This window comes from Protopterus annectens, chromosome 17.part0 (assembly GCF_019279795.1).
Source record: "Protopterus annectens isolate FY-2018-M chromosome 17.part0, PAN1.0, whole genome shotgun sequence".
NCBI lineage: Eukaryota > Metazoa > Chordata > Ceratodontiformes > Protopteridae > Protopterus > Protopterus annectens.
Window position 1 is genome coordinate 539901890 of NC_056751.1, and position 20418 is coordinate 539922307.

Sequence of the window (20418 nt, forward strand, 5' to 3'; positions counted from 1 at the left end):
TGGTTTATGCACAGCTGTATTTTCATCTAACATCTTGTGGCATATTTGAACCTTGTTAGTATGAGTTTCTATCTAAACACAGAATGGAGACAACTTTAATTTGAGTAGTTAATTATTTCTGGTTGGGTTCAATCAATGCAGATATTCCATCTTGTTATGACCCATTTGTGGTATTTGATACTGGGGACCATGGGATCCTGACCGAATACCTGAAAACTTGCTCTGATTTATCAGATACTGTCCTCAACTGAGCTGTGTCTGTCAGTATTTTCAGGTATGAACTCATCAGGTTCTTACCACAAGACCTGCGGTAAGCCACAAGGCTTGATTTTGTCTCCTTTATTGTTCACAGTGTACATGCTACTGTTTAGGGATGTCACTGCAAGGAAAGGTGTTTATTAACAAGTTTAAGCTCAGATTATTTACCTATACCTTTCATTTTCAGTGGAGATGGTGCTTGATTTTTTACCCTTGGAGAACTGTTTGGAGTTCATCTAGACTGAATGACTCACAGTCATTCCAAGCTCATCCCAGTTACAGCTGAGACTATGCTAGTACATGACAATTTCCACATATCTAATGATCTGCTGATCTCCCTTTTAATTACTTATAGAATTAATTCTTACTTACAAGCTCAGAGCTGTATCCCATGTTTGTGATCTTGGCATTGTTCTAGATGACAGACTTCCATTAAGGACCACATGTAAACTATTTTCAAGACATTTTATTTCATCTGAAAATGCTGCCCACATTAATTATTATAGCCCATCTTTGGGCAATGGAATAAGTGCTTTAGAATTTGGTGTTGCCTTGCCTTAACTACATCATGCTTTCTACCTTAATTTATCACATGGTGACATAACTCACATGTAGTGGGGCTGTTACTCACCAATCCGCAGACATGTCATATTACACCTGTGGTAAAGAATCTGAATTGGCTTCTGGCTACAGCCAGATGTGTATTTACATTATTTTCACTCACCTTCTGACCCTTTCATGACACGGGTCCTGCTTACCCTAAAGAACCAATGAAACATTCTATGCCAGTTAGGCCACTAGGTGAAGGGCTGCTGGCAGTTTGAAATGTCATGTTGAAAACTTCTAGCAATTCTTATTTCACAGATTTTGTTCTTGCCTTTTGGAGCTAGATCTCTCCCCTGAGTCATGCACATAAAGAAGTCTTCTTTCAGGAGGTGGCAGTGTGTTTTTTCAGAGGGTTTATTGTGAGTGTGGCAAAGGTGGTAATTCAGCCTTCATAACATGCACATTTTCATAGTTTTAAATATCTGCATTTATATATAATTTATTTTATTTTTATTTACTTGTTCATTTTTTGCTGTATGAGTTTATTGGATTCATTTCATTAGAGTTTTATCATTCAGCTATTTATTGTTCTAGCTGTAAAATGTTTAGGGTTTAAGCATTTAATTAAATAAATCAAAATACGTCTATTCCAATTATTCAAACACAAAGAAAAATACATATACCGCCTGTCTCCATATATGTTTGTGTCGCTCATTAATATGGATATCAAAACTGTTGCAAAAAATGTTGGCAACTTATTTGGAAAAAATTTGAAGGAAAATTCTAAGTGTTAAACATAAGGGGTTTTGTCAGATGTTGTAAATCCTTCTACTGAAGTCCATACAGCACTTTATATCTTGCCCAAAACAAAATATGTGAGGGGTTCCTGTAATCCTGAAAAAAGCTTTTCACTTACAGAGATGCAAGAGATCTAAATGCACAACTTCCTTGAAGGTAAAATCTCGCATACAAAAGATGTTGTCAGGAATATCCATACTACATCCCTCACACATACCATTCACCACACACACAGATTGTCTTATGCTGAGGTGCTTAAAAAAAAACTTTCCTAGTCTCAAAGACCTTCAATGCCACCTAACGGCAACACTGCTCCTCAACAATCACTTAAGCACACACCAAAAGCAACTCCAAACATCTCACAAAAGCCTACACCTAAGGATCCCCAAGTGGAAAGCCCATAAGGCAAGCATACACTTTACCTAATACTCTTGTCATTTTGGACTCCATTTTGGACTCCATTGTGTGACACAAAGATGCCCCAATCACTAGGACAGACAAGAAGAAAACAGTTAGTTTCCTGTCTGGAGCCAGGATCCACAACATCATGCATGCACTAAAGCTACCAATTTGATACTATCATACTATCATAGTCCATGTGGGTATAAATGACTTCAGGCATACCTCACCGGACTATATGAAAAGAGGCATAGCGGATCTCTCAGAATATGTGTCACAGATAGGCATGAGTCTTGCGCTGAGTAGCATTCTACCTTCACCGAGGATGATGCCACCGTATGAACATAAAAACACTGATTTTAATAATTGGCTTAGTTTCTGGTGTCACTCAAAGCAGATCCAATATCTGTCAGCATGGGAGAACATGGTCAAAAGATCAGGATGGGTTGCACTTGTACTTGTTGCCCTTGGCATTTGAACATTGGCTAAATTGTATACCCCCATTAGAGCCTTTTTTAGGGAATGCCAAAAAGACAAAACTACCAACATAGTGAAAAAGTCTACAAGCAACCTTAAGGTGTTACTGCTTAATGCTCTCAGCCTAAACAAAAAACTCCAAGCCCTTCAAACCCTTCTCATTGTGGAGAATGTAGGCATCTGTGCTATGACAAAGGCTTGTTTAAAACCATAGAAAGTACTTTAAAAGTGCAAGGCTACAGAGCCTTTCACACATTTAGACCAATAACAGCACAGACTGGGACCAAAGTTGGAGGAGTCTTTATCTGTATTAGCAACAAACATACTTCCAGGTTTATCAAACAGGATACAATGGAGTTCATCCACATGCAAGCCACCACAGATAAAGTCTCTCACCATATCACGGGCACTCACTTGGAGCCTAAACATTTTATAGGTCACTATCTATGTCCCTAGAGTCTCACAACTCTTGCTTAAACCTACTAGAGGTGCTCACCATCCAATCAAACATCCTATTCAAGGGTGACTTTAACTACCCCTTTATACACTGGGAAAAGTACACTGCCTCAAACCCATAGATAGAATGCTTCCTGGACTATATTAACACAAATGTGCATGCTCAACCAGATGATCAAACATACTAAGATCTTCTACTCACCAACATGGGAGATTGCTACAGCCTGCTAGTGTGACATCCTCGCTGTTGAGGTCAAATCACAATGCTGTCTCATTTGCGGTAAACAATCAACCCAGAAAATCTAGCCAAACCAGTAACACGAACTTTTCATAGGCAAACTATATCCTATTAAGTGACAGTTTGTCAACATTCAAAGCATGCTCCCCCCAGTCCTGAAACCATAGCTACCTATGCAGAAGTATTACACAGACACTATAAAAAAGTGAATGGCTGCATAGAAGCTGTTGCATATACTAGAAATAAACCCAAAAGAAACACTAACAAGAGGTAACACACAACAGTGTGTCGAACTGGTTGTAAACGGTATCACCTAAACCAGTGTGTCATAGTAAATCTACTGGCTAATAAATTCAGCTCAAACGTCACCCACCATTCCACCCAGATCCACCAAGTGAATTCCCCTCCAACATACTTCCCCAACTATTAGCAGGTACCAAGTGCTGGCACTTGCTAAAGCCAAGAACAATGCCTCCATTGGTGCCAACATCATCAATGGGTGCCTCCTGAACAGTATAAATATGAGCTATCAGGACCACTTGAGGCACTATTCAACTACAACCTTGAAACAGGCTATGTTCCAAATGAGTGCCCTCCACAGGGGTGGACCATCAACTGACTCAGGAAACTACAGACCAACCAGTATAACAAGCCTCATGCAAAGCCATGGAATTAATTATCATGGAGATGATAAAAAAAGGACACTGGCAACCTACAGTCACTGGACCCATCCCAATTTGGCTTTATTAAGGGAAGATCATGCCTACTTAACCTGGTAGACTTCTTTGAGATGGTCAAGAAGGCAATGGAAGTGGGTAAAACTGTGCATATTAACATAGCTAAGGCACCTGAAACAATACTCCACTCAGGCATTGTTGACAAACTCTCTAAACTATGTGTAAACCCTTACATAACTTGCTGGATTGCTGGATGGCTCACAGACAGGACCCAAGAAATCAGAATTTGTGAGACCACCTTCAACAAGAGACCTGTCACCAGTGGAATACCCCAGGACTCTGTGCTAGGCCCACTCCTGTTTGGCATTTACCTCTTGGAAGTCAGGGCTAACATTAAAGGACTCTGATTCACTAAATTCCCAGATGAAACAGGTAGCTATTATTGATTCCCCCATGACACAAACATCTTGCAAGTGGATTTAACACAGACAAATGATGGTGCCAAAGCTGTGCCTAAAACTTAATGACAATGAAATACATTATAATGCCCACTGGAAAACTGTCAACCCAAGTTAATTACTCCATCAGTAAAATGCCCTTAAGATTGACTCAGTAGTAAGGGATCTGGGAATATATGTAGACAGCAATCTGTCCTTTGACCAATACGTAGCTCAGATAACAAGAAAAACCTATGTCACCAATCTTACTGGAAAGGGTATGTCAATGAAGTTATAGTACCAACTGTACTTGCCCCTTATTAGACATATATTGAATATAATGCTCCCATTGGCATGCATCTAACCTGATACTTGCAGCAGTTAGAAAACCCACAAAGGTTCAAAGTTTTTTCACCAGGAGAATTCAGAGCATGAATACCCTGTCCTGCAATGATAGCCTGAAGGCTCTGTCTCGGAATTTGGTCTCCTACATGTTGCTAAGAGGGGATCTTTGCCTGGCTTACAGGACTTCATCAGATACAAACCTGATGGATCTGTTGCATATGTGCAAAGCAAACAGCAACAGAAACACTATATTCAGGGATCTGAACTTCACTTGCAACATAAACAGAATGCGCTGGAGAGAGATATGTTCATAGGTTCATACTAGGCTATCTGCCCTAGGGCATTTATAAGCCTAGCCAGAGTGTGTATGGCTTTCGCCACCCATTTTAAATTAATTTTGCTATGCCCTTTTTCGAGGTTAGTATGTCTAACAGTGACACAGAAGTGATACCCGGGGTAAACCTATGATCTCCCATCCACTCATCAAGATTCCTCTTAAAGAGAGTCAATGAGGGACTCTGCCTAACCTGGACTGGGATTTTATTCCAGAGTGAAGGGAGCCTCTGGGTTATGAATCTGTCCCTCCAGCATGTCCTATTTATTTCAGTGCTGAGGTTCAAGTCCCTCGAGTGCGTAGCTCGATGGGATTTGGATTTTCTGAGGTTCAGCATGTCCATTAATTCCGGGTTGGACATGGCTTTATACGTCAGGCACAGATCGCCTCTGAGCAGGCGGTATGTCACTGAGTAGAGTTGGAGTTTCTTTAACCGGGAGCATACGGCATCTGTTTGAGCCACTTGATCCTCTCGGTGAGGTACTTTTGGGGTCTTTCCAGTTGCTGCAGGTGTCTGGTAAGGTACATCCCAAAGGGGCATTGTACTCAATTATGGGCCTGATGAGGGATGAGTAAAGAGGCACGATGACCTCCCCTGTTCTAGATGTGAATCCCTTCATGATTAGGTGGGCTATATAAAATGTTTTTCTAACCACTTTGGCCACGTGGTTGTCAAATGAGAGATTGCTGTCAACTTGGGTCCCCAGGTCCCTAATTACTTCTTCTGTACTTAATGAATTACTACCTATGTGGTAATTTGTGGGCACTTTGTTTTTCCAAAGGGGATGACTATACACTTTTTGGTGTTTAGCTTGAGGCCATGGATCTAGCACCAGTTGTCTGTTTCTATGAGGCCCTTTTGGAGGATGCTTGTGTCGGCTGGAGAGTCTATTATGGCGCCCAGTTTGCAGTCATCTGCGAACTTGGTCAGCCACAGTCCTTCCATGTTGGCCTGTACCTCCGAGAAATATATACCGAACAAGAGAGGTCCCAGGACTGAGCCTTGTGGGATGCCACTTGTAACTGGTTTGGAGTCTGACATGGCTCCAGCTATTCTAACCATGTGGGTTCTGTCCTTGAGCCAGTTTGCATCCCATCTAGTGACATAGGGGTTTATATTTAAGCTGGTGAGCTTATCTATAATGCCTGAGTAGGGTATTGTATCGAAGGCTTTTGCGAGGTCCAGGTAGGCTGTGTGGACCATCTTCCCCTTGTCAATGGCCTTGGTGACTGTTTCAAAGAAATCGACCAGGTTTAAGAGGCTGGATCTGCCCTTAAAGCCGAAATGTGTAGGATCCAGTGTCTGTAGGTCCCCAATATCTTTATTTACAAGGTCCATGATGATCCTTTCCATAGCTTTGCAGACCAAGCTAGTGAGACTTATGGGGCGATAGTTTCCAGGATCCGTTGAGGCACCACCTTTGTGGAGAGGGACCACTGTTGCTGTACGCCACTCTTTGGGTACATATCCTGTAGTAAGGCTGAGATTGAACAGTAGTTTTAGGTTTGGGTTTAGCTCTTCTTGGAGTTCATGTAGGATGCAGCCCGGGACACCGTCTGGTCCCATTGATGCTGTGTTTCCTGCTTTGGAGAGGGCAGCTCTTACCTGAGCATCTGAGATGTCAGGGGGGGGCAGCACTCTTCTGGGATAGATATTAGCCCTTTTGGTGAGGAGGGAGTTTGCGCTGAACCCGTCAGCTAGGATGTTGGCAATGTCTGTGGGTTCGGTGTATTTTTTGTCATTTTGGACTAATTCTGAGCATATCTGGGAATTCCCACCCAGGTTCCTAACATAACTAAAGAAAGCCATGTGATTATCCTTAGTGTCCTGTGCAATTTTTCTCTCTCGAAGCTGGCCTTAGATGATTTTATGAGTGCCCATAGATTTTTACTAATACTGATCAGAGATGCCTTCCCTTTTCGGGATTTTGCTCTATCATGTAGTAGCTTCCTCCTTCTATTGTATAGTTTGTGTATGGCTGGGGTCCACCAGACAGGACGTCTGCCTTTGGAGGATTGGGTCTTGGTTTTATTTTGGATTGCATGATCCATGCATTCCTGAAGGTGTTCATAGAATGCGTTTATAAAGGATTTTGTGGTCTGGGCCGTATTATCCACATGCCCGGGGGCTTTGAAGGATTCCACCTCAGTTTTGAGGAGTGTGAAATTTGCTTTAGAGAAGTTTTTCACTGTGGTTTTCTGGGCATGGGGTGGGGTCGGGATATGAATATCCAGTGAGATTAGTTTATGGTCTGATCTTACCAGTGTGGGATACACTTCTGGTCTGGAGCATAGAGTCCCCATGTTGGTGATGATCAGGTCCAGTACGTTTTCCCCTCTTGTGGGAGTGGTAACAAGTTGTTACATAGCATTTGAGTTTATAAATTCTAGGAACCTTTGGGCTAGGGTGTTGGAGCTAGAGTAATGCTCCCAGTCTATGGTTGGGTAGTTGAAGTCACCCAATATAATGGTGTTTGGAGAGACCTTCATATTTTCCAGTGTTCTCAGGAAGGCCGAGTGGGGTTCTTGGGTTTGGGAGGGTGGTCTGTAGCAGGCTATAAACTGGAAGGCAGTTTGACCCACTGTTAGTTGCACAAGGATAGTCTCTGATGCTTCGTGCTGTGCCACCAACCTGGAGGTGTGGGTATCTTTGACGAATATTGATACTCCCCCTCCTTTTGTGGTTCGGTCCAAGTTTTGGGGCCGAAAAGCATGGTATAAGGTATAACCTGGTAGTGCTGGGGTGCTCTCAGGAGCCTTGAACCAGGTTTCTGTTTCTGCACAGATATCGATGTTCTCCATGCTAAGGAGAGTTTCGAGTGCGTGCATCTTGAGGTTTAGACTTCTGGCGTTGAGTAGCATTACTCTTAGTTTCTTATCCTTTGTGATACCTATGGAGGTGGGTTTGTCTTTTGAGCCTTGCCTAAAAAAAGGCACTATGGGGGGTAGCAAGAGCCTTTGCCAATATCCGAAAGCCCAGGGGTAACAGGTGCAAGCCGTCCCTAGCGAAGCATCGTGGCTTGTCGAGCATGTCATCCCAGGCTGTCAGGCATTGGATCCCCTTTGAATGACACCAATACTTAAGCCAATTGTTGAAATTGATAATCTTGTCTTCATACTGTGGCATCATTTTTGGTGAGGGTAAGATGCTACTCAAGGTCAGGGTCATACCGGCCTGGGCTACATGCACAGAGAGCTCCTCTATGTCTCTTTTCATGTAGTCCAGGGAGGTACGTCTCAGGTCATTCACACCAGCATGGACAATGACTGAGTCATATTTCTACTTGCCTTGGAGTGATCTGAGTGCTTGTGTTATGTGGTGGATCCTAGCGCCCTACAGGCAGCTCACCATGACCTTCTCCTTGTTCAGCCTGGTGAGCGAGACGTCAGTGTGCCTGATGATAGAGTTACCTGTTAGAAGTGTATCAGGTGTGTTGTTTAGCCTTAAGGGCTGTGACTGTTCGGCACACTGGCTTTGTGAGCTATGTGTTGCACGTGTTTTGTTTTGGGGTAGCGGTTGCTTGGGTGTCTGCTTTGGAGGTCTCTGCTGCTTAGGCAGATTTTTATTTAGAGCCTCCAAGTATGTTTTTGTGTGTTTATGTGTTTGGTTTGCTGTCGTGGTAGGTCTATGTGAGACTGGAATTGTAGTGAGTGTGGTTTCCTTCTCCTCCTGACTGGTTACGCCAGTACTGAGTTGAGAGAGCTTAGCCTCCAGTTTGGCTATATGGTTGCATCTCTCACATGTGTTGGAATTTGTTGGGAGGAGGAGAGGGACTCAAAGGAATAGGCTCCCCACACATGAAAAACAAAGTTCATCTTTGACCCTACTGAAATGAAACCTTAAGAAATGGATGGGAAATTGTACATTTTCCCCCAGTAGGCCCTATGTCTATTAAAAAAGTATTATCCTAACTAACATCCCTCTCCTACAAATCCTGAGCAGCCCAACTACAAACATGACCCCCCCGCTGTATGATAATTCGGATCCAAATAGTTTGACATGTGCAGCTAGGCTTACAGGGTCCTAGTGGTCTTTAGCTTAGTATCAACCTATGAACCAGAGTAAACTCAGTATTATTTTTCACTATGATAGATATCATGGACTTTCTGTACAATTTATGTAACTGGGTAAAGAGTCTCAATATTTTACCAAAAGTAAGACTGTGGTGCTGGATTCTTCTCACCCTTTTCACTAGGTAGCAGGAATGAATTTTATGCCTCTTTCTGAGATAGTTTTTGAGCCCTTTTTAAGAAGGATCACAGATGGTAACTGGAACACCCCTGTAACTGTTACAAGGTGTCCCTATCAAACTGTTAGCTAACACTGACATTTTTTTTTTACTTACTATAAGCTCACCAGATGATACACTGGTGAAACTCTGAGAAACAGATGGGTACAGTAATTTCTCAAATAATAAACCTTATAGAGATAAATTCTGTGTACTTGTTTTACACATACAACTAGCCAAAAGTAATACTCCTCATCTCAAACTTGGTTGGAACCTGCTTGGTATTAATTATCTAGTTGTCTTTCTTACTGCAAACAGTATTTTTTTTAAATGTAAGTAATTTGGTAATCTTGGTGCTGCAGTAGTTTTGGTGCTTTCGGACACACACAGATGGTGCAGTATTCTACTATCACTGATGAGAATAATTAGATCCTTCAAAAATTAATCTTACCCTACTTTCTGGATACACTACATCCCCTCCCTACTATCTCTAACAAAGGGTTGTCCTGTCATGCAGGTAAATCTGTCTAGCAATTCCTGGAGAAAAATTCTTATCCTAAGACTGCACATAAAGAATTATCACTCAGTTTCAGAGGGATGTGTTTTTGCCTAGCTGTACAAGCTTTTTGATTTTGTCTGACAGTGTTGTTCTCTTACTATGGCCAGGTATGTCAAAGGGGACACTTACACTCACATATGGTCAAAATCTAACACTGTTCTTCAGTGACATTACACCATGTCAACTACCAGTCAGTTTGATAGAGTCTGCAGTTGTAATCTCACTCAAAATTTGGTTTTGCCTTATTAATATTTCATATCTTAAGATCACTCACATATCTGGTATTACTTCCCTCATGTTTAAAATACACTTGCATAAAGCACTTGAACTAATTTTATGCCCTTTGCATGTTTCTTCTGTCACCCATTAGCCTTTTAATACCAAAGTATCCCATCTGTTTCTTCCATGGGTTGAAAGCTGGTCATTATATTCATTCCCCCACAAGACACGATGCAACCAAGGGAGCTTTTCATCAAGGCAGCCATGAAGAGTGTTGTTTCTATACCCTGAGTCCAGATCCCTTTAGTGACTAACGCTTCTAGGTCACAACGCTATCTCAGATACATTCTACTATGCATGCCTAGCTCTAGTTACAACATACATTGCTAGGCAGGCAGTCTTACATCATAATCGAATTGCTAATGGAATATGCTTTGCAATTGTACACACCTTGCTTCCATTACATGTCCCTACAGCAATGGGCGTAGCTGTGTCCCTCCACCTAGGACAGGTGAGCTGGCATCAGCCACTCACTTCCATCATCCCCCCACATAGCCATTCCAGTACCTAAGCCAGTAGCTGAACTGAGGTTATGTGATTCAGATTCAGAGCTTTCTCTCTCTTCACCACAGAGCTGGACTATATTAAGTAATCCTTGATGTGGGACTACTGGGCTTGGTTGAGTTGAAATTCTGTTTAGCTTTAGGAAAAGGAACCATCTTCCATCTTTATCAGTTTTAGAACAGTTATTTTAACTGTCAATAAAAAGTCAAATTAGCTATGCAACTGAACTGAAGGAAAGAACTGACATTTGCGCTTATTTAAAACCTCTTGATTACTACTTACAATTGAGCCACCTGCAAAAAATTATAAACTGTAAACTATCAGCTCTTCTGGCATGAGAGATACCTTGACCAAGTGCAGCCATACTTCAGTGCCACTCTTTCACACCATTAGAATAAAAAATATATATTATAATGCGTATTATTTCACTCTCAAAATGCGTCAAAGAAATATATGTTGGAGATGGAAGTTATTGCCCAAAATGTGAGCTGTTGGAAGCAGATCTTGACCATCTGTTCTGGCCTTGGAATAATAGATGATTGTCACTGTTGAACTGACACCGTGACCCCATGTATAAAAATGGGAAAAGGGGTTGTGGATGAATGGATGGACATGCTTTATTATTAGGGACATTATGGGAAACTGTTATGAGAATTGTAGATGCAGTTAATAGTGTGGCCTTACCTGGTTTTATCTTACTACTTTAATAATAGAAACAGTCAACTCTCTAACTTTCTGAAATGGACACAGATAATAGAAGCAGTTGGTGTGTATCTTTTACTACGGTCAAATGACAAACCTCAACATATATGTCACGTAATATTCACAATCACTGTGGCCTGATTCAGAACACAAACACATGCATTTTCAGTAATAGACTGTAGGGTTTTCACTCTGATATAGTGGTTGATATTTGACACTGTTTCCTTGTTATCTTAACATTAAATAACTCATAGCAGAAAAGTTAAAAATGATGGCATACATCTATATTTCTGCAAAATGATTTGTGACTATTAAATATAATATACAGATAACTGAAATAAAACCAGAGATATTGTTTATTCATTGGCAAATGCTTGCTTTCTTTTTCACTGCAAAATGTTTAGAGTGTTACCCTCCACAGGTAATACATTCTAAGTTCAAAAAAAGAAGTTATGTACTCACCATAACGTTCCATGTGAGTTGTTCATCTCACCTTCATTCTCACTGATGGGTTCGGAGCCGATCCTCGGCTCTGACTCTGCCAAATACAAAAGCTCTAGGTCTTCAAGCAGCTCATGGCCTACTCCCTATCCCATGATGCAGTGGTGCTTCCCTCAGATCTTGTTTGCAGCCAGCTATACTGATAGCTAAACTACCTTGGTAAGAAAAATAAGAATACAGTAGAGAAGGACAAATTATCACCGAGATTTGTCTCAACTTCCTGGCCCTCAAGAAATTCATGGTAGGGGGTTGGTGGGTGAGACGTAAGAATGAAGGTGAGATGAACAACTCACATGGAACGTTATGGTGAGTACATAACTTCTTTATGTGAAGTTGTTCTATCTTGTCTTCATTCTCACTGACGGGTTAACATCCCAAGCACCATCTTCTTGGGTGGCTCAAGGAAGTATGTTCATCGGAACCATAGAACCAAAGGAGGCCCTGTCCCTGGCAGCCCTATCTAATTTGTAATGAGTGATAAAGGTATGTGGCTGCTGCACAAATGGCATCTATAGGTAGCCTTGCCAGAAAAGCTGAAGATGTGGAAACAGCTCTAGTTGAGTGGGCCTTAACTTTATGATTTAGTGACATGTGCCCAGAGCTATATGTGAAGGAAATGCAATCTGACAACCATTTTGACAAAGTGCTTTTTACCACCTGGGTACCTTTCGTTGAATCTGAAAAGGAGGCAAAAGTTGTTCTATTTTCTAAAGTCCTTAGTCCTGTCTAAATAGAATCGAAGTTGCCTACGGACTTCAAGTTTGTGCAGCATATGTTCTTTCTTGTTAGTATATTTGGGGAAAAACACAGGTAATTCTATAGTCTGGTTGAGGTTTGTTTCAGAACAAATCTTAGGTAGAAATGAAGGATTAGTTCTCAGTGAGACTCTGTTGTTGTGAAAAATCAAGTATGGGGGTTTGATGGACAAGGCATGTAATTCCGAGACCCTTGAAACAGATGTAATAGCTACTAGAAAGATGGTTTTCCGTGATAAGTATCTCAGGTCACAGGATGATGCTGGTACAAAAGGGGGTAAGATGATTCGGGAAAGAACAAAATGTAGGTTACATGGTGCAGCTAGGGATCTAATAGGTGGTCTCAAATGAATAGTACCTTTAAGGAAGGCTTTATAAAGTCTATGGGACATGATAGAAGTCCCCTGATCACCAATATGAAAGTTAGAAATTGCTGCCAATTGAACCCTAATGGTTGCTACACCTGCCCCTTCATTAAATAGCTTGTTCAGAAACTCTAAAATGGATGAAATCGAAGCCACATATGAGTCAACATTGTTTTGGGACACCCATATGGAAAATCATTTCCATTTGCTAAGGTATAGCTTCCTGGTAGATGATTTATGAGAGGAGATTAGGATGTTCTGAGCTGCAGGTGAGAAATTGCGGAACCTACCTATTCTTGGAATTGGAGCAGCCAAGCTGTCAATCTGAGGGTATGAAGTACAGGATGAAGAGCCCCTGATAAATGAATTGGAAGATCTGGAACCAGTAGATGAGGCTGAAGAAAGGGGAACCAAATTTGACGAGGCCAATAAGGGGCTATTAGAATTATGTTCCTTCCCAGAGTCCTGGCTTTCTTATAGAAATTTGGGTGTCAGAGGAAAGGGGGAGGGAATCATAAAGAAGACCCGGGGGCCATCTGTGTACAAGGGCATCCCTTGGGGTATCTCCCAGGTTGGGGATTAGGGCAAAGTAGTTGCTGCATTTGGTGTTGGTGGGGGTTGCAAAAAGGTTGCAGCAAGGCTGGCCCCATCTGCGGAATATTGTTTTCGCTACTTCTTCTTTTAGGGATCATTCATAAGGCAGTAGACTTGCTCTGCTCAACTTGTCCGCTATCACATTGGATCTCCCTGGGATGGGCATTGCTACTAGAAAGCACTGGATGGATATTGCCCACTGCCATACTCTCAGGGCCTCTCAACATAGGGGGTAGGATCTGGTTCCTCCTTGTTTATGTACCAGACCGCCGACATGTCCATCTGTACTGCAATAGTTCCTAGAGGAAGAAAGTCTTGAAAGAACTACAACACTAGAAGTACCACTCACATCTCTAAGACACTGATATGCAGATGAGACTTGTGATTCTCCCATGTGCCTTGGGCTGTCCTTCTGTGAAAATACCCCCCACCATATCAGGGAGGCATCCATGGTCACAGTGGCAACAGAAGTGGGTAGAACAAAGGGACATCCTATTGTTACTTGTGGAGAAGTCATCCACCAGTGAAGATCCTTCTTGCATGAATTCGTTATTATAATCAGATGAGACATTGGAAGTTCTTGAAAGAACCATTGTGTGAACAGGAGTCGTTGCAGGATCCGCATATGCATTCGACCAAATGGAATGGCAATGATGGCTGCCACCATGGTCCCTAAATAACGTGAGCACTGTTGAAGCTGGGGGGGGGGGTTTGTTTTGAAATGAAGTCCAGAACTTGTTATCGAAGGGTTCCCATCTCTTTCCGTTGGAAGCTTTATGGCCATGGAAACTGTGCTGACATCTGCTCCTATAAAAATGGTATGTTTGGATGGTGATAAGGCAGATTTTTCTGAGTTTATGGTAATCCCCAATTGACTGCAAAGATCTAAGTTTGTATCCATTGCTTGTATCAGTTGATGCTTGGTGGTGACAGTGAGGAGCCAGTCGTCTAAGTTTGGAAACACCTGGAATCCTAAACATCTCAGATGAGCCGTGACTACTGCCATGCATTTGGTGAACACTCTGGGGGCTGTAGTGAGACCAAAGGGCAGACCTCGAAACTCAAAGTGACTGGCTCCCAGCCGAAAGCACAGATGATCCCTGGATGGTCTGGCCATCTTTATGTGGTAGTATAAATCCTGGAGATCTATTGAGCACATCCAAAAGTCTTTCCCTAGAAATGAAGTATAGACTGTAGTGTGACCATCCAGAACTTTGTTTTTTTGACAGATTTGTTCAATCTGCTGAGATCCAAAATGGGTCTCCAGTCTCCTGTTTTCTTTGGAACTAAAAAGAACCTTGAGTAAGTTCTGGATCCTCTCTGGTCAGCTGGGACTGGGTGGATGACGCTTTTTTTCTAACAACCTTGTAGTTTCCATGGTTGCTTGTTCCCTGTGACTGGGTGGGACATCAGTGATTTTTTTTCACAAGGGGTGGAGAGGTGGCAAAGGGAATGGAGTATCCTCTGTATATTATGCTTTGTACCCAATTTTTTGTGATTTTTAGCCAGGTGTCTGGGTTCAAAGATAAGCATCCCCCGACTGCCTCCAGAGATGGACAGACAGGCCTCCTTTCAGGAGCACTAATAGGGCTTTCCAAAGAACTGATCCTTGTCTCCCTGAATCTGCAGGCCCTCTCTACCTCGTGGATGCCGTCTTCCATTATTGCCCCCTCCTCTGCCTCTAGAGGGGGGTTTTACCACGTTTGTCAAAGAAAGCTCCTTGAGATTTACATAAACAAATTTTCCCGCTTTTCCAACCTTTAGGTCTGGTAGGGGTGGAAAAACAGACTCCTACAGCAGACAGAGTCTTTCTATCTTGCTCACATCTGGTAAGCATTTCCTTCAATTTTGATCCAAAAAGGGATGAACTGTCAAAGGGGGGTGTTAACAAAGGATGACTTATAGGCCTCTGCAAAGGAACATAAGTGCATCCAGGAGTGTCTCCTAAGAGCAGTTCCTGTACCCGCTGCCCTGCTCATTCCATCAGCTGCATACGAAAGCAGTTGCATAGAAGAGTTTATAAGGGAATTTAGGGTAGCAAGCTGGGAAGTTACCTTGTCTGAGACCCCCGCAGTTACTGCACCCAGTAGATTATCTTCCAACTCCTTAAGGAAATCTCTGTGTAGACTAGTAAAATGTGTAATATAGTTCAGGGATCGAAGAGTAAAGGCCGCTAAACTAAACATGCGCTTTCTGTATCTGTTCATGATCCTAGAATCCCTATTAGGAGGATCAACAGAAGTGGAAGTCTCTGACAACTCCTTTTTGGTGGCTACCGCCGCCACCACCATAACATTAATGGGTACTTCTTTGGTAAGGAAAACTTGCCCTGGGGGGACATTATGAATTTGTTAGGCCTCTGAGGGACAGTTTCAATGGTATCTGGGGACTCCCAGGCCTTTCGAGAAAGAAGGTCTATCTGTTCATCAAAAGGCGGAGTCAACCAAGAGGTAGAGGGTTGAGACCCAAAAGCCTTAAGGAGTACTGACTCATCATCAGTAGGGTTACTGGGCTTCCAGCCACCCCTCTGTTTCAATATTTCCAAGATATCACCGAAAGAGATATCTTCAGGGGGGGACCGTGTGGACCCTTCTGACTCATTTAAGTCAGTATCCAATGTGATGGATTCCAGTGGGGAATCCAGATGCTTCTTTTTGCAAACAGTCTTCCTGGGAACCTCCTCAGTGGGAGCTTCTCGGGAGGTCCTGGAAGAGCAGGGCTCACCCAATGGGGCAACCTAAAGCTCTGGGTCTCTACGCTTTTGAGGGATAAGTGAAGCAGAGGAAGACGCAGGAGCTTTAGGGAAGGAGTTTGCCAGTACCGATGATGTGGATGCCCGAGGGGACAATGCTCCCCTCGTGGCATCATAGGCTCCCCGGCTCTGATCTGAGGAAACCCCTGGATCTGCAGAAACAGGCAGTCTCAGCGGCACTGAAGCCGTGGGCTCCATGCCCGCGGTAGGTGCTGAACTCACCCGAGCCGAGTCCCCAAGAGGCAGAGTTGGAACCGAAAGGTCGGCACGACTATCCTCTCCAGACCCGACCGGTGAGTGTCAGCTCCTAGACTCTAAGGTTGGCACTGAAGAAGTCAGAGTAGTCGGAACTGATAGCCATAGAAGGGGTGTCAGCTCCAGCGAATCCACAATCATCAGTTCCGAACACTCCGGCTCCGAAACTTCAGATCAACTCAGAGGAGAAACTGCAAAAATGGGCTGGGTCCTGGTCGGTTCAGAAGCCCCAAGCGTTGGCCCCGACAGAATTTTTGCTAGTGCATGGGTCTGCAGAAGCCTGTGCACCACTCAATCCACATCCTTTTCAGGTAGTCTTGAGGACCGGGAAGAAGCTATAGAAGAGACCACTGACTGCAGGATTGGAGACTTTAGAGTAGGAGATACCGGCTCCAATATTGGAGACCGGCTCCTACTAACAACAAACATCTCCGGTTCCATAGACAATGGAGCTGAGGCATTGGTCTGATTAGGTTTGGATGTCGATAAGCCCTTTTTTACCTCTGACCCAGAAGACGAACTAGAAGACAAAGTCATGGATGATTTTGCAGGTTTGTCCTTATCCAAAGATTCCTGAAAAGAGGACTTCAATAATCCCCTGGCTATTAATTTGCTCCTACATTCGTGGAGAACACAAGAGCTAAATGAATGACAGATGGTACAATTCTCCTGAAGGTGAACCTCACCTAAACAATAAACACACTTTGTGTGGCCATTTGTAATAGGCATCTTTTGTCCACATTTGAGACACTTTTTGAAACCAGACTTAGCTTTCTCTTGAGACATGGCTATACAATAAAGTAACAATTAACAGGCAAAGCACTCTATATGATTGATTATGGAGAAATGCACAATCCTATATATAGAATAGCCCCAATTAAAAAAAAAAAACAGGGCTCTAATTCTATAATATTTAAACACTACAGCACTCACTATATGACTAGTTATGAAAGGCACACAATACTACATATGTATAAGACAGCCCTAACAAACAACAGGGCTCTAACTAAGATCTACAATTTCTAACACTACAGCACACAGGAAAAAGCACTATTGCCCTAAAAAAATACGGGTTCAAGCTTAACACACTATTTCTAAAGCACACAGTATAAGGATAGGGAGAAACAATTTTTAACTAAACAACTCTCTAACTCAAACAAGTTGTTATAAATCAGCCTAGAAAAAATAACAGCCACTAATAGAACAAATAATGCACTCTCTAACCTTTAAATATCTAACGGTCACTAGAAACTAAGAAAACAACGAGAGCTATAGAAAAATATCCAAGAATATAACAACTATTGAGAAATATAAAGAAATTTTCAATAATACTGGCCACAGCTGTCGAAGAACTCCCGATCTGTAGCAGCGACAAACGAGATCTGAGGGAAGCACCACTGCATCATGGGATAGGGAGTAGGCCAAGAGCTGCTTGAAGACCTTGAGCTTTTGTATTTGGCCGACTCGGAACTGAGGATTGGCTCCGAACCCATCAATGAGAATGAAGACGAGATAGAACAACTTCACATGTATATTTAAAGACAAATATGATTCTTACTTGTAGCTGGTGTAGTAGTGGTTGTAGTTGTACCTAAAAAGCAAAAAAACAAAAAATGTAAATATGTAGTACGTATTATTTTTTTTCTTGACATGCGCATGTAACATTGATAACAGTACAATTATTTTCACATTAATGTAAACCTTATACAAATGTGTACTGTACAAAAATACTGTAAACGTATTTAATCATGTTGACCAGCACAGCTTATTTTATATGTCCTAAGAAAATTTACATACATGCTCCAGATGTTTTACTTTTATTTGTTAGATTCATCTCACTCATAAAATTGTTTCTGCTCTTCTTTTCACTTCTTATACTTTTCATACTTTTGTCATGACAAATATAACTTAAAGATTTGTATTTTTATTATGGTTGGTTAAAGTTATACTTGAATTATCAGTTTTAACATATTGCACAGCATAGCATAGAGTGTATGGGGGGATGGCGGCAGAAAAAAGAGGAACTAACTGTTGGTACTCCGATGTACACAGTTTAACAGTTCTGATTTTCAAGAAACGTGTGGCTAACAGCATTGTTTAATAGATTTGCAAGATTCTAACAATCAAGTTACTGGTATTAGACTCATTTTCTGACCTTCCTTAAATAAAATACATTATACAAACTCAAATCAGCAACTAATTCAAAGGAACTAAGAGGTGCCAAAGATAAACTATAAAACCACCCTTGTATTTAAGTGAAAAATGAAATTCAAAGGACTGCTATTGATGTCTATAATCAGCTTATTGTGAAGAAAGCAGTTCTATTTGCATGCACAGTGAGATTTCTTCAAAACATTTCATTAACAAGTTTGATGAAAACATTGTTTCAAAATCACCCTATGAACTCAGTAGCAGGTAGCTTGGTTATCAAAGTGCCAGCTCTGGTACGCTTACCGTAATGTGCAGTCCTAGTTCCAACAGCAGGGTATACTGCTCAGTGGACATACCTCACATTAAAGCCTGAAAGTTGCTGGCATATGCTTTGTGCAGATATATATACATTACTTTTGCCAGGTGTCAGTACAACAGTTAGCCTAATCACCTCCCATCTACCAGGATGAGACTACTCACTCCATCCCCACCTGTAGCCTTCAGCACCAGAGACACGTGCGGAACCCAGTCTGTGTGGATCACAGGGCTTTATTTCTCTTAGCCATGAAACTGGGCTATCACAGGTACTACACTGTCAGACTTGGGTGAGCAGAAACTTCACTAAAGTGTAAAGAACAACGTAAACGACAAACAATATACTTAGTAAAGAGCATAGTGAAGAACCAATACTCACAACAATGAAACAAGAAATAACTATTTACACATTTTATGATAACCTGTACCAACATTTTATGGTTAAGTATAAATATTAAGTGACACTTAATATTGCCTAAAACAAAAACAATGACTGTCACAGGTTCAAAGTTTTTGATTGAACTTGAAAATAAAATGAAATAAGTATACTACAGTACTATAACTGAATATATTTTATGATTAGTAGTACTACCTCTATATGAAACTGATGTGGGAGATCTTCAAGAATTATAAATGATGTCTGGTGATGCAAAATTTGAAAAATCAATTTGCATATTCCATACTAATTCAAGAATGTGTTTCTCACTTTTACTATACATTTACAAATTCGCCTGTAGTTTAATCTGAATGAGTAAAGTTAATCCAAGGCACGTAAATTAATGCAGTTTGTTATAATATGACATTTTATTAAATAAAGTTACAAGAATTGCTTGATGATCTCTAGTAGATTTTTAATACGATATAAAACTGTGATTTTCAAAGATAAATAACCACTGTACATCCACTTTAGAGTCTCTTTTAGTGACTGCCAAAATAATGGTGTTTGGGGCAACTCCTGAATACAAGTATCATATCTTCATTTCAAGTTTGGCATCTAGAACAATGTGATGAGAATCCTGGAAAATAAGAGGCTATCTTGGACACTGACAGTTTCGCATTTTGTATTCTGAATTATGAGTAGTAAAGGTTCATGAATGGGGTGTAACTTAAAGAGTTCTTCAGAATGTTATACTATAAAGTTTCAATTGTAAACATTCGGCATATTTTACCCAAATTATATAAATAGGTGACACTGTGATTTTGACTATAAGGGAATACATTTTAGAAAGGGGATTATTTTAAAGTAGTGATATTAATAATAATTAAATCATTAACCATGCGCCCATCTGTTGGCATAGATAAAAATAACTAAGTGAAAGCCAGAAAATTAGTAATTCCTGCTTAGAAACCTACTAGAAGTTTATATAAATCACACATTTGTGAAACTCGCTGGAAATCTTAATATATAATGTCCAGAAACAGTGTTATATTTAAACGGTGGAAGTGGTTTAAATCTCTTTGCTGCATATAAAAAAAAGAAGTTATGTACTCA

The 20418-nt window shown here is 41.4% G+C and overlaps 1 protein-coding gene across 1 annotated transcript in view; it reads right to left on the reverse strand.

Annotated features, from left to right (window-relative positions):
- LOC122791368 (mucin-6-like) overlaps nt 1-20418 on the reverse strand; it is a 451712-nt gene that overhangs the window by 107249 nt on the left and 324045 nt on the right. Inside the window, exon 7 of the mRNA XM_044059083.1 lies at nt 18019-18051. Coding sequence (XP_043915018.1) covers nt 18019-18051 — 33 coding nt within the window. The remainder of the gene's footprint in view (nt 1-18018; nt 18052-20418) is intronic.